Raw genomic sequence first — 15,467 nt, 5'->3', positions numbered from 1 at the left:
GACCCCAGTAATCATGTAAAAAAGAAAAACAGCGGATGCCTACAGTAATAGTTCATTTATTCACTGTCTGCCGCGCTGAACAGTAATATCTGGCAGAAAACTTAGATTCTGCCTTCGGAAGAAAACCTGTCATCTAAAGAAACTAATTGCACTAATTCAAACCACAAGCTCATGTGCTCAGGACCCTTAGTAAGGGCAGTCATTTCTCTTGCCTGAAGTAAATGTGTCTGTGGCACTAGTCAACGATATCTTAAGGGACTACTTGGTGCCTGTTAACTGTTGGGTACTAACTGCTTGAAGTTGGAAGTACTGCATCCAAACATGATATTAGACTCCACCACGAAATTACACATTCAAAAGAAATTCGAGTGCAGACGAGCCAATGGCTGAAGGCAAAAAAGTTGTTTATGCCTCATCCTTTCATTTACACAACACACCTTAGATCACATAGGGCAGTATAGTTCCTATCCCTGCTACATGCATAATGGCCAATTGCATTAACAGACCAACTGGGGTGGTTGTTTTTTTTTTTACACAACAAACAGTGCAAGCTTTACAATAAAAGAGGTTATGCTTACTGGGTCAACTGGTTAATCTTTGTGAACGTATTATCGCGGAATGAACAAAGCTTCATTAGTCTTGTTCATTATCCCATAGTTCCTACAGACCCGAAGGGGTGTTGGTCTCTTCAATAGCCTAAAACATGTTCTGTGCTTAAGTGGTGATCTAGAGAGCCCCATAGCACAACATAAAACCACCAGCTGTTTGATGCAAGTTTAAACAGAAGCAAAATTTGAATCCAAGGCTTTGCTAAACATGCTCTAACGTATAGACCATGAATAATAGACATTGCTGGCACTGGTACTGTGCTGAGATGCCTGCACTTCTGTCATTCTGCCTCTGAAGTTCACAGAATCCCCCCCCCCCCCCTTCTTCAACTCTGAGAGCAAAACTTTGTGACCACATAAATGAAGTGCTCAGAATGAGCTGTAATGCCACTGCAAAGGTAGCGTGCAAACAAAATACTTTTTTGTTTCAGGAAATGAAATTGTGCCTCTTAATTACGCCCGTTTCACAAAGCACTAACTTATGACGAGGTTTCACTATTCTGATCGCGTTGCCACCAGCAGTTGGTCTCTGCCGGCAAGTTAGACATTACGAAGCACAAGTGAAGAGCTGGTCCTTTTACCGCTAGATCAGGGTTTGTGAATAATCCACCTCTCAGTGCGCACAATTCTTCTAGAACTCGAGAACACAAGAGCAGCATACGGGCATTCCAGCGGAAATGTTTGACAAACCGTGAAAACTGACCAACACACCACAGCTGCACATTTCAATAACGAAACTCAGCTCACAAAAGTGCTGACAGCTGCTTGTCAAAGATGGCTTGCTATGATGTTTCACATCCTTTGTTCCTTTGTACCGCGTCGAATTACCGACTGACCCTATGGTTGAAGGTAGGCAGCAAATATATCACACGGAAATGTCATACAACTCCGTCTCAATTTACGGTTAAAAGTAAACTGATACGTGTAGCGGAAAATTGCCCGTTTCTAGGCGCCACATCACCAAAGTCCCAACGTATGCTAGTGGCACACCGAGGGGGCGAAAAACATTTTTAAATGCCCTCCCGCAAGCAGATACAGCGTAAACGGTAAAGCTAGCCAACTAAAAGAAAGGTAATAGCCCTGATAAGCGACGGCAGGCAACGACCGTTTGTCTCTAACCAGCGGGCAGTCTGACGTACCACCGCGTTCAATATGAGCCACGCGCTTTCGCGTTGTAGCTCGTACTGGACGCGATAGTATACGTACACGAAACTACTCCCGACTGTCACCACGTGCTAAAAACAAAAGAACGAAATACATCAAAGAAACGATTCGCAAATGTGTGCCAGCAACACAGGCTCAAACAACGTGCAAAAGTTGACTACGCACTCGAGACGCTCGGGGCTAGTAAACGCGGCGTTTAAGGATAGGAAAATCACACAGGCGCTTCTGTTAATTCACGACCACTGGTTTGTGCAAGGCGAAACTAGCAGAAGCCATCCAAACAGTGACGCGAGGTAACCGTCCAGCCCGATATTTGAATGGGAAACTTATGCCGCGCGGCTGGTTGTCGATGCCGTGGCAATTTTGCACAGGTCGACTTTTGCACCAAAGCAAATGCAGCGTTCGCATCGTTCAACACGAAGGGAGTTACTGCTACGAGCAGTCGTCGCTATTTTCACTAGGCGGTGGCCCTATCAGTGAAAAAAAAAGGGCACAAGCGCACACGTAGGCCCGTGTTGTATTAGTCTTTCTTTTTTTCCCTTCCGTCTAGTGGTATTAAGACACCGTGGTATCGCCATTTGGTACGCGTACACATTACATAACGCGTTTGCCAAAGCACAAAACACACAGTAGTTAGCAGCGAACGGCGGCTCGCTGCAGTACTGAGCTTCCCGGGAAACGTTATCGGGCACTCAATTAGATTAGGCGGGTTACGAAACACTCCTTTTTCTGCTCAAGTTGTGTCGCTTTCGGGGTCTCGGTACACTTTTCCTAGAGAAACGAAGGGCTTGTACAGCACATTGGCGCAGGCCAACTGACAAGAGCGTTTGGCGAGGCCGCCCTTAATTGAAACATTATCGCGTCGTCGTGTTTCTAGGACGATATTGTTCAGAGAAAAATTGTTCAGCATGTTTACTTGCCTACATAGGACACCTTCCGAACCGCCCTCCGCCATCTTGCTTTCCTTAATGGACAATTTTGGATGAGGGCGCTGAGATCTGTGAGTCAGCCGTCGATGCTGGCTCCGACTTGCGCAATCCGCGCTGGTGCTCTTCACAATTTAAAGTACTACGCGAGCTAGGCGAGAATGTTTCCTCGACGTTATGGGACCGTAAACGTGAGCGAATTTCCACGCGGCAAAGCGAACACACAGTTGTCGTTTAAGCAAAGCATTTGTCGATGAATGAATGGAACGTTACGAGAGTGCCTTAACCATTCGTCAGCGCTTGCATTACGCAAGTAGAACGACAGAACTCCCAAGCTTACGAAATGCGCAAGCTGATTGGACAAAAACTTGAGGCTCCACTGATTGTCGTGCCATCTTTGGCCTATGAAGCAAAGTAAGAATTACAAGATAACGAAAGTAGTTTTTTAGAGAGACAGCAAGCATATCTCTATGCAGCAAGTAAGATTCAGAAACTAACAACATTACCAAGCAAGCACATTTCATTAGTCATTTTCGCAGGCAGCGGCGAGGGTGGCTTACGAAACTTAATTTTGTCATTATCTGACGGCGCGTCGATCGGATAACATTCCACATCATGCTAGAGGAACACTTATAAAACAGTAACTGCAAATTTAAAAACTGTGGTGACGCTTTCAGCTCGTCATGTCGAACTTGTAAACCAGAGAGATAAGCAGTCGTAATAAATGTTGAAATACATTTTGTTGCCTAGATGGCGCAAACGCTGTTAAGCACTAAAAATTGATCAACATATAGCGTCATTGTGAAGTCAAGCAAGCGCAGCAACGCACGAGATCGGCATTGGATCGCCTATTGTGGTCACGTGACATGCGCCGGCTAACAACGTGCTTTTAGCGCGTGGTTCTGCTCGTGCGCTCGCGGGCGCGTTCGACTTTTGGAATGAACGCAACGAACGCAGTAGGCCGACTGCGACTGTATGCCAGGTTAGCCCAGGCCACCCAGGCCGGCACTCGACGTCAACTTAGTGATAAGCGGGTATTTTCCTCGGACAACGCGCTCGGTTCGAGCGATGGGCTGAGTAACTCGGCTGACCCCACGGAGTCGAGCGCCGGTATGAGTTTAGAACGGCGCTTTCTGTGTTTGACGCGTGCTGTTTTACGCCATGACGCCACTGATCATCCAACTGTTCTATGCAGCTTCTCTTGCAGGCATCATGGATCCTGCGAGCGTCCTGGCTGCTTTGGATCCCATTATCATGAAACACTGCGGAACGGGGCATTGTGCGGCGAGTTGCAAGGTTTCCAGGGGTAAGATTCAAAAATTGCTGATCGAACCACGACGGCAGTCTCTGTTGGCTTTATCCATAGCCCGCACATTTCTTGCGGCCCCTGGTGGTACAGGCGACCTGAATAAGAGAAAGAAGTGACTGGCGGGTGATTTGCGATGACTTGTAGCCTTTTTCGATCGATTCAAATTAAAACAAATTAATCACATACAAATGAGACTGACTCCAGCGAATGACACGCAAATTATATTTTAACCTAACTGGCATATTCGAATATCACTTCGTTTTACGCGGTTATCTGGTTATCTAGACAGCTAAAGGTAAAACCGCTGATCTGGGGGCATGCAAATTTTCAAGCAGAGGTAGAAAACGGTGAATGATTATGTGTAGGCTAGCTGGTTCTTGAACATGGAAGGCAAGTTGCACCTTATACGAAGGACACACGAAATGACGGAAAGCTTACTTCTAAAACTAGATAAAGAAACCAGTCAGTGACTCTCATTGTATTGGAGCATGCATGTTTCTATTTACATTTTGATTGTTCTTCATGGACATACGTGCACCTCGCCTTTAGTATCTACTTCGCACAACATCTTGTGCGTCTCCTTGTTTCTCTTTGTATGTATGTCGTATGCAGCACAAGTTGGCCTCGAAGGTAGAAATTTTGGAAATGTTATGAGAAAGCAACGATTTCTTAGATGTTAAAGGGGTAAATATTTGTCCAGGAATGTGAAGGGCATGGCCTGACAGAACTACAGAACCATTTAAATGTTGAGGTAACCTTTTGTACACATTACATGCTCAAACAGAAAACTGTGTCAGTATAATGTAGCGATTCCTACCGCTCGATTCTATGCCACTTCGACTTATCCCGTTGGTAACGCAGGCAGAACATTGGTCTGACCACTGACAAAGCACGACAAGGAATGGCATTGGAATAGACTGGGATGGAATTATTCCGGTTCAGATTGCAGATTTCAAGTATACTGGGTACTCTTTTCTTAGAAAGAAGAGGGAAGGCGCGAGGGATACATATTTTAAAGGAATCACGAGTGACAGCGCGATTGTGCCAATACATTTGTACAACTTGGAAGAGTCCAAGACTACTTGCACAGACATGGGCCAGCAGAATAAGCAGGTGACTCACTAATGTTTTTGTAGGCCATGTGCTCACTCGTACTCATGTGCCCTCACTTGCATTCCTACTCATGCTTACCAATGCTTTTGCATTGACAGTCTCTTCCATTCGCACTTGCCAACGTCAGCTACCACTCGCCGACACTCACTCTCGCAAATACTCGTGTCCACTCTCCATCCCTGACTTTAGTTTCTACTGCATTGATCGGCACACACTCCCATTCATACTCAACCTCCACTCACACCCTTTTGTCACTAACGCTCTATCGTGCCTGTGAACTGAATGTGCAAGCAAGTGTGAGTCACCGTATCTGTGAGTATGCCGACCTATGCTTGCACAAGCCACCTCGTGAAACTGTCCAACACTGTTATACAGATGGCCCATTCAGTACTTGAGGCACTTCCACTTAGTGGTGCATCATTTTGAGCGAACGGGGCTTCATTGATAGCATTTTCACTCGAATTTGTGTGACACATATTTCCAATGCTCACGACAGACTTAGAATAGATGACATCCAACACCTGTCCTGTCTATTTCACATTGCAGTCAGGCTGTAGTTAGCACTGTAGGCTGTAGTTTAAAATCTGAAACGGCACATTTCTGACTCTATAACTTGTCAGTGAAAATGATATTGCGATTCTGTAAACATACTGGGGCAGCTAAAGGAGACAAGATTAGTGTAATAAACGTCACTCGGAATATAACCACTTATTTGTGAGTAAGATTTTTGCAAAGCCCTTGTGAGCATTGCAACTATTACACATAATTCATAAATGTCACAGATGCAGTTAATGGAGCTGCGCGTAAGCTTTTGGCGCAGAGTTGTGGATTTCTAAACTTTGCGCCTAGCAATTTGCGGCATCTCCTGGACGAAAATTTGAGGCCCTAAATCGAATTTCTGCTTCCTACGCATGTCTTCGAATCTTTCGAATCGAATTTCTGCTTTTCAGCTTTCTCACTGTTGCAAGCAATTTGATCCAAATAGGTACAACTGTTGTCCAGAAAGACGTTTATGCATTTCACATGTTTGAATAGGAATATTGGTCCTCGAGGTAAGTCGTCGTCTTGAATCAGATGCTGATGTTCTGTTGCCCAGATGGCCAGGAGCTCTGGAGAGCTCGAGTTTCTGTGCCGTGGCCCAAGGAAATGGCCTTCGAAGCCGAGGCGTCATCCAAGAAAGCGTCGCTGTTGTTGGCGAGTGCCCAGATGTGCTCTGCCCTGCAGGTATGCTCATCAACGTGCCAGCGAAGCCTGTTGCTCACAAAACCCCACTTACGAGCTCTCCCAAATTTTTCGCCAAAAATTTATTACTTTTATCTCATTCTGCAATTTCACTAATGTTGCGCAATATTTTCTGAGAAATCGACTGACTTTGCAAGGAAGCTCTAAAGGATTGGGCAGAGCGAAATTGCAATGAATGCATGAAAAGAAAAAAAATTGGTGCTACTGGCGCTGCTTTCTTATGGCAAGACAAGACGCCATATACAAGAGGGGTATTTGCATTGAGTGAGTTTAGTCTGTACAATTTCTGAAGCAGTTGTAATTGACAGCAGCAGAGTCAGTGAAAAAAATGTAAACTGGTGTAAAATGTAAAAAGTGTCTCACTTGTCAGCCTCTTCTCTTCCTAGTTTGCTGCTGCTTGTGTGCTGTGTCTGAAGGCAAATCGTTATTAAAGTATGTATTCCAAAAAGTTTCGTGCTCAATGAACTTGTACACGTCACAAGGAAAATGTTGCCAATTACAATTACTTCATCAGATATGTAATTGCTCACCAATTACATTCCAACAAAAGTAATCGAGAAATTATTATAAAAGTGATTGATTACTTTTTCGTTACTTTCCTCCCAACTTTTGTTAGCATTGCACGGATACGGTAAATGAATGAGGTGACCTGGCTCTTTCAATGCGTCATCCGCAGCCCTTCAAACACTGTTTATCCTTACCAAAATATGCTTTTCAAAATTTTCGTCCTACAGCTTCTCTCATTTTCTTGAAAAGATATCAGCATTGACACAGAAAAATTACTTGATGAACACGCTGGAGGGAAGAGCAGTGGTGTAGCACACAAATTTTCTGTGCACAAGATCGTGATCACTTGATGCTGCAATGCTTGCCTCTGGATTCTCTTTGAAGCACAGTGTTAAATTGTTACGGGGACTCTGAGAAAGCACTCTTAATAGGGCCAATAAAAAAAAAAGCTAGAAAAAATTGTCCGCAGGGGATTTTCTGGCATAAAGCTCAAAGTGGCCATCGCTATCGAGGCGTAACAGTACTGGTTCAATTCACCAGCAAACAGCTAGTGAAGCGTTAAGATCAGGATGCAAATACAGAGTGCCCTGGCATTTGCTGCGCTGTCAAAAATTTGCTGTTTAACAAGATTTCTGTCAACCGGCCCAACTGCAGATGCCCTTAGTAACTCTACACATTTGCACCTAGCAAGGCCTCTCTCTATCAGTCTCATTCCTGCTCACATTTCAATTTATGCTAGCGGCACATTCCATTGCACATTAGGCGGGCTGTCCACATTGTAGACTGTGCCGTCTGCATGTTTTGGTTTGCAGGAGCTGGGGATCTTAGATTCCAAGATCTTCAAACAAGAGCCACCACACGAAGCGGCAGGTGAACCCTGTCCTGCCAGATCCCACATTGTCACACAGCCCTGTAGTCCAGGCCAAGGTGAGATGCTGAGATACGCACAATGAAAATTGAGAGATCATCACTGAGTAGGCAGTGGGGAAACCTCCGCAAAGCTTCTTTTCATAAGTGGGACGACGTATGACAGGCATTTGTAGTAAACCAGGTCATGGGGTGATAATTGTTATAAGGAAACCTGCTGAAAAAAGACGTATATTTCATTTGCGAATGATTAGTATAAGGTGCAATCCCACAGCCTAAGCACAGATTTACAGGAAAAGTAGAGAGAGCCTACCACAACCTAAGGTTTCTTTCCTGCAGTGAGAGAGCAAGCTGTTACAATGGCAACTGTGTTTAGCTTCAGTATGTGTGTGTCATTGCATGCTTTTGTTACCACGTCTGTGTTGTGTTCAGTATATATTTCTTTAGGCTATGCATCTTTTGTAGCTTTGTCATGTTTTCTAAAGTAAATGTAGGACAGATTAACAGTGCAATTGGTGATGAAGACAAGGTTTTATAGTTGAACCCGGTTATATCGAACTCTCAAAAAAACACCTTTTAGTTCGATATAGGGCATAATTCGACGTAAGCCTTCTAAAGAATTGGACGTCTTAAAAGCACGTACCATTTACAAAAGTGCTTTATTGCTGAAACTAGCTTAGTTTCACACGAAATAGTCCTGTATCCTCTTCCAATTGGGTAACTTCGCTGCCTGCGGCAGCACGCATTTCTCCACATCTGTCTAAAGAGTCGAAGCAGCTGAAGCTGCAGCCTGCCACATTTGCGGTGAAGCGCCAGACTAGTGCGAGGGCATCAATCACCTCTGAGGATGTGGGCAAAGGATCGTCGTTGATTTCCTCGTTGCGCCCACTTTCACTTGTGTTTGGTACAATGTCATGTGTGTATTCTTTGTTTTCGGGCTCTCCCGTGGTTGCGACACCACCATTCGCACTCCCAAACTTGTCGACCATTGATCCGTCAACGGCTTCCAGAAATTGTGACGGCTCACTTCAAACTTCAGCGACACCAGCATTGGCTTCGTCACACTCGTAAGCATGTTCAGAGTCGCCACCGGGCACGCAGAAGCTGGCATGCCTGAAGCAGTTTTGGATGTACCACTTGTACACGGCCACCTCGACGTCCTGGCCGTACGTACCGTATTTACTCGCGTAATGAACCCACCTTTTTTCCAGATAAGTTGACATAAATTTGGGGGGAGGGTTCATTACGCGGGGAAAAAAAATTTAGATATTTTTTAGGTCGAAATTTCATGTCACAATGAAGATAGGAAAATCGCAATCCCAACCTTACCTTTATAGTAAAAACACGTACGCGATGAATGTGAATTAAAAATTCATTTTTATTTTCATGCTGCTGGCTGCTTATGGTCTGTCTCACTCGGGCTCGCTATCTGAATCCACGCTTCCACTCATATCGCTTGCGACTTTGTCGGCGTCATCGTCTTCCCACAGCGCGTCGTCTTCACTGCCGTCGAGGCTGTTGGAGATGCCAGTCTTTTTGAAGCTGCGGACGACCATCTCGCTGGGAATCACACTCCATGCTTCTAGAATCCATCGACAGAGCATGTCGATGGTGGGCCTTCTAATCTTACCTGCGGGAGTCAGGTCGTGGTTTCCCGCGGCCATCCACTCTGTATAGAGCCGGCGCACGTTGTCCTTAAAGGGCTTATTAATGGAAACATCAAGGGGCTGCAGCACTGATGTCAAGCCACCTGGGATGATAGCGAGGTCCGTGCGTAACTCGCTCATTCGGCAGCGGACATTTTTTTCCAGATGGCCGCGGAAGCTGTCCATAACAAGCAGCGATGGCAGGAGAAGAGCCCCGGGCCGCCGTCCCCAGACTGTTTTCAGCCAGTCGGACACCAGCTCGGCCGACATCCACCCTTTCTCCTGGGCGCGAATGTGGATACCGGCAGGAAGAGTTCCCTTTGGCAGAGTCTTTCTTTTGAAGACGACGAACGGCGGCAGCTTCCTGCCGTCCGCTGTTACAGCTAACATCACGGTGCACCGCTGCTTCTCGGCGCCCGTCGTCTTAACCTGCACACTTTTCGCACCTTTCATATCGACAGTGCTGTTTCTTGGCATGTCAAAGTTTATAGGCGTCTGGTCCGCGTTCCCGATTTGCGACAGCAGGAACTTTTTGTCCTCACGGATCCGAATGACAAAGCGGTGGAAATCACGCACTTTGTCCCCACAGTCTGCCGGCAGCCGCTGGCATAACGTAGTACGCCTTCTGAGGCACAACACGTTCCGGCGCATGAAACGAGTCGTCCAACCATTGCTCGCCTTAAATTCACTCGCGGCAATGCCGTGACTTCTTGCAGTGGCCCGCGCGTGATTCTGTATCAGCTCGTGGGATACGGCACATCCTTCGTTGCGGAGCCTCTTCACATAGCTCAGAACTTCTTCCTCGACGCGAGGAAACTTGCCCTGCTTCGGCCCGCGAAAGGCCCGGCGATCTTTCTTCGTCGCTCTGAGTTCCTCTTGTTGATTCCTCCAGTAGCGCACACGCACGGGGTCTACACTAAAATGCCGTCCAGCCGCGCGATTGCCATGCTCCAAAGCATGCTCCACGACTTTGAGCTTAAAACCGGCCGTGTAGCTAGCGTAACGCCCCATCGCACAACGCGCAGAAAATGCACAGCACGCACGAAATAATGCAAAGGTCGTAGCGAAGCACTTAAACAGCAACAAAATAGGACTGCGCATGCATGGCGCTATAAGCAGAGGTTTGCTTTGCATTTAATAGATGGCACTCGGCAACCTGCATCATCATCATCATCATTGTAAAAAAAAAGAATCTAGAGAAGTTTGACAAATTGGTTCGAGAAATACAAAGAAAATAGCCGAGCGTGGTGGAAACTGCCGTCACCCCATTTCAAAGAGGACGCCCCAGTAAAGCCCTTTGCGCATCCACCAACGAATCATGCAAGGTCAATGAACGATCAACGAAAGCGTGCAGTCGACGCCCGCGTCACCCGCGTTCGCGTCGCCGGTGTTCAGCATCGTTGGCTTCAAATGATGTTTATTTTATCACTGCGCGATCAGACAATTTTATGATCGTCGACAGTCGACAGCGCCGGCCAATTGAGCCGAGATAACGCGAACATGCTGAACACCGACCCTGCGGGCGGGTGCGCGTTATTTACGCGACGTAAAAAAAAAAAAAATTCAATTTTCGACGACAAAAGTGGGGGGTGGGTTCATTACGCGAGTAAATACGGTACGCAACGGACGCCACAGGCACCGGGTCACTTGTCCGCTTTAGCCCTAATCTCGCCCTTATTCAAGATGGTACATAGAGTTCACCTCGGCATCTTGTACGCTGCGGCAACAGCAGACTTGTTACCACGTTTGACTCGATTTATGATTTCGAGCGTCACAGCAAAAGGCATATTCAGTGCACTTCGTGCTAGCCATCACAGCAACACTGCGGGAGAAGGCCCACAAGATGCAAACACAACAAATGAGAAAAGCAGTGAGGCAATTCGGACTTGCACCATCTTGCACAACAAGGGCACAAGAGCTTCTGATTGGTTGTCTGCGCAAGCGCTGCAGGTGGGCCTGGATAATCTTTTACAGGGGGGTCTCACCAAATCTCTCAACGCGGCACAGTCACGGCAGGGAGAGTGGGTGTATGGAGCCGCGCTGCCAGGCTGTACACTTCTGGGATGTGTCGGCGAATTTGCCCACTGCCACGAGGAAAAGCAAACTTCTGGGGGCACTTTTGTGTTGTTTGACGTTCGATATATCGGTAGTCGCTGCTATTTTTGTTAGATGTAAGCATAATTTGCTATGTCTACTCACAGTAACTATACCGTCTACAGAAAGTGTTCGATATACAAGATAATTCTACGTAAATGGGTTCGATATAGTCGGGTTCAATTGTATTTTTTTCTCAGTCAGTGCCCATCCTGTCACCTTTCTTGTCTTTGTCGGCAATGGCGCTGTTAATCTGTTAATGTCTGACCAGCTTGCTAAAACCAGTGCGCTCCTTAATTATAAAGAAAATGGAAAAGTGACGTGTGCAAATGTCCTGTTAAGAAGCTTTGGCCTCTGTGCCTTCTGCACCGTTATGCTATTGAAACATCTGTGTTGTGTTATGCTCACGATATGTACATGCAGGCCCATTGTTGAAGAGAAAAAAATGCTAGCAGAGGTGTGATCAAATGTCCCTCTCTGGCAACTCTGCAAACATTCATCTTTGGGGCAGATGTCTCGCAGAAAACCCTATGTACACCCTTGAGCTAAAGTATACGGACCGCAAGCTGAGACCAACCAACAAGTGCACTAGAAAGTTGCAATGCCAAGTTTGGGCTCCAGTTCTCAGTTTCAAGACACCTTCATAGGTGGAGAAGAAAATCTGCTTAATCACGGAATATCTGGTCTGTATACTTTTACTCGAAAAAACAACCTGCATAGTTTGACACCATTATCTACAAAATGTAATCGAATACAGTCGAACCCACTTATAAGGATACTGGTTTTAACAATATATTGGCTATAACAATGAGGAGCTGCTGCACCATCAACTTTTGTATGTGTTCTATCGTGAAATAACCCGCTTACTGCAATGCCCCGACGCCACATTATCGGTTATATCAATAAAATCTGGCTGCTGGGTGCCCGAGCCGAAAGGTAGTGAAATGCGAAATCCTTGCAAAGAAAAAAAAAAGAGAAATACAAGCTGCTGCAAGATGGGCTGCTGCTCCAACAGCCGCCGTGCGCCTCTCTCCCATTGCCCTTCCGCCCCTTTGAACATGAGTGGGCTGTGTCCATAGCTCTAAGCCGCACCACCCTCCGAAACATGGACTGCGTCAACAGCGCTGCTCACAGGCTGCTCGCATGTTGCTCACTGGCTCCTCATTCAGCGCAGTTCTGCAAACAGCTTAATCGCTCGCATTCATCTTTATTGGTTGCGTTGAAATCGTTCCTGTCTGCCCGGTGTCCCAGCCTCATTTGACCAACAGTTGGTTTGACTCGCCGCTGAAATGGAAAATGGCTGGTCCGCCCGCTTGTCATCGGCAATGCACGATGTTGCCAGTGAAAAGAAAGTGCACGGCTATAGATTTGGAAACTAAGTCCTTCTAACCGAGGAGGCGATCGTCGCAAACATGCTTGCATCAGACAGCGACGGCGATGACGGCAACGTTGACGCGGTAGGGTAGGCTGCCTCAACGTTGTCCTCACAGGAGGCCCGCCAAATGATTCAGTCCCTCCGGGGCTTCGTTCGCTCGAGGAACCTTCCGCTGCACTGCGTGGATGCCATGGAGGATGTAGGCAAGCTTTGCGTAAAGCATGCAAGGCTGCTGGACATAGGGTTTTGTCGTGCAAGTCAGCGGGAAGTGCGTGGCGAGATGCTTGTGGTGATCTCGCCTCAGCGTTTCTTCTGGATTTCTCAAGCTGACGGACTGCTGCGGCGGCCCTCTCGCAATTTTTAAAAGGCCCCTTTCGGGGCCACCAAAGCAATGCCTCGTCGGTGCTTGCATATCGCGTGCCACCCGTGATCCCTCTTTGCAGTTGTTAATAGCAGTGCCATTCTTTAACGCCGACAGCCGCGGCTTGTTACACGCAATTAGAGCTCCCAGGAAGCAGTTAAATGAGTGAACACAATCAGCAGCGAGGCAGAGGAAGGTGGGTGCGGAGAGGCACTGGCCTCCACACCATTTTCACACATCAGCTCTGCCATCCCCCTATTTAGATTTTTTGATGCAACCCGCTTATAACAATTATTGGTTATAACAATGTTATTTTCATGGCACTTGAATATTGTTATAAGTGACTGTAGCCTGCACATTCCCTTAAACGATAAACCTTGCTGTATGCCTGTGGCCTCTATCTTTTTTCTTATCACTGCACTGCTATTGTTTCTCCTTGATGATAGGTGATTTCTAATGGCATCCACTTTAAATCTAGGTGGTGACAGGTAATTACTTAAGACTGCTTTAAGCTAGGTGCTAAAACAAACCTCACCATATAATAAAGAAATCACATCTAGCTCAAAAGTACCTTCGTTATATCTGATATTAGTTGTTTATGTATTTTCTAATTTTATTTCATACTGTAAGCCTTACACAGGCTCATACAGGAGTGGGTACGTACAATACAGGCAAACAACGTCAAACAATGCATATTGCCACATCGTATATGGTCACTGCGGGTATGTGCCAGGTGATGAGAACGACGCTGAAGTAGCGCGCGAGTGGAAAAATAGAGACGACAACGACGTCGCGTTGACTGCTCTGCTAAAGTGCTTCCATACGTCCTCTACGCCGGCTTTCCCGTCTTCTACTAGGCTGCGACACTGGTGGAGGTGCTGGGTAGGATTGCCTCATGCTCGGCACCCCTTCGCGGAGCCATACCTCGAAAGCGGAATCACCTTCGTTCATCGAAACTCCTGTTCACCGGTACAGTCGCCGCCTGCTAGGCCTGACGCCCGAATTCAACCCTTTGCAGGACCCTGCTGGAACGCGTCAACCTACTTCCGCCATGGCTACTGCAACTCCATCGCAGGTGACGCTTCAGAATCCTAAGATACCAGAAATCTTCCACGGCGACGCTTTTGAGGATGTCCAAGATTGGCTTGACCAATTTGAGCGTGTCGCCAGTTATAATGACTGGGGCTCCCAGCAAAAGCTGTCTAATGTCTATTTTGCGCTTCAAGACAGTGCGCGGACGTGGTTTGTGAACCGGGAGAGAAATTTGACCACGTGGGATGCCTTCCGCACCCAGCTACTAGACACGTTCACTAGTAGCGACAGAAGAGACAACGCGCAGCGCCTACTCGAATCCCGCATTCAAAAACCAAACGAGAGCGTTGCCATGTTTGCAGAAGATATGGCGCGCCTTTTCCGCAGAGCAGACCCTGAGATGGCCGAAGAAAAGAAGTTGCGCTATCTCTTGCGCGGAGTGAAGGAGGAACTGTTTGCAGGGCTCGTGAGGAACCCACCGACGACAGTGGCCGAATTTACCAAGGAGGCTACCGCTATAGAACGGGCACTACAGCAACGGTACCGCCAATATGATCGCCAGAGCTCGCCGGTGAATGCATCCATTCTACCTGAGAGCTGCAGCACATCTCTACGTGAAGTCATCCGAGAGATTGTGCGAGAGGAGATCCGGCAGCTCGGGATCTCTCCCATGGTACCAGCGGCGGCTTCTGTCGCTGATATAGTTCGGGAGGAAGTTCGAGAGGCCTTTTCGTCGCCCGACTGGCAGGCGGTGCCGCGACGATTGACCTACGCGGAAGCTGTCTGCCGTCCACGTCCTGCCACTTCGATGCTGCTGACACCGTCGACCACTACGACGCAGCCGTCACCGCCACCCCCGACGCCCTATTTTCGACAGTCACAGCCGCCGCCAACTATGCCGTATCGCCACCAGTCGATCGCTGCGCCTCGGTCTTACGGCGAATCCCCTGTGGGCTACCCGCTTCGAAAGACCGATTTGTGGCGCACCGCTGACCGCCGGCCGCTGTGCTTTCATTGCGGCGAAGCTGGACATGTTTATCGCGCGTGCCGCTACCGCGCAGCCGGGTATCCAAGGTTTCCCAACTGCAATTACCCTGTGTTTGATGCTGCACGTACCTGCGACGACAATTCTACAAACTTTCGGCCAGAAGGTTCAGCGACGCCTCGATCACGTTCCCCTTCTCCGGCTCATTATACCCCACCGACCCGTCGCGATTTTTCTG

General features: G+C 47.4%; 2 protein-coding genes across 3 annotated transcripts in view; one reads left to right on the top strand and one right to left on the bottom strand.

The window, feature by feature from the left end:
- LOC142557406 (E3 ubiquitin-protein ligase makorin-1-like) overlaps positions 1–3,008 on the bottom strand; it is a 37,024-nt gene extending 34,016 nt beyond the window's left edge. For both annotated transcript variants that reach the window (XM_075669211.1, XM_075669212.1), the window contains exon 1: positions 2,693–3,008. In XM_075669211.1, coding sequence (XP_075525326.1) covers positions 2,693–2,727 — 35 coding nt within the window. In that variant the 5' untranslated portion in view covers positions 2,728–3,008. The remainder of the gene's footprint in view (positions 1–2,692) is intronic.
- Positions 3,009–3,538: 530 nt separating this feature from the next.
- LOC142557404 (ATP-dependent RNA helicase DHX30-like) overlaps positions 3,539–15,467 on the top strand; it is a 60,696-nt gene continuing 48,767 nt past the window's right edge. The window contains exons 1-4 of the mRNA XM_075669208.1: positions 3,539–3,808; positions 3,894–4,004; positions 6,217–6,344; positions 7,682–7,796. Of these exons, the coding sequence (XP_075525323.1) occupies positions 3,637–3,808; positions 3,894–4,004; positions 6,217–6,344; positions 7,682–7,796 (526 nt within the window). The 5' untranslated portion in view covers positions 3,539–3,636. The remainder of the gene's footprint in view (positions 3,809–3,893; positions 4,005–6,216; positions 6,345–7,681; positions 7,797–15,467) is intronic.

The sequence above is a fragment of the Dermacentor variabilis genome, chromosome 9, assembly GCF_050947875.1.
Source record: "Dermacentor variabilis isolate Ectoservices chromosome 9, ASM5094787v1, whole genome shotgun sequence".
NCBI lineage: Eukaryota > Metazoa > Arthropoda > Arachnida > Ixodida > Ixodidae > Dermacentor > Dermacentor variabilis.
Note: the sequence above shows the minus strand (reverse complement) of the source record. Positions and strands in the feature narration are given on the sequence as shown.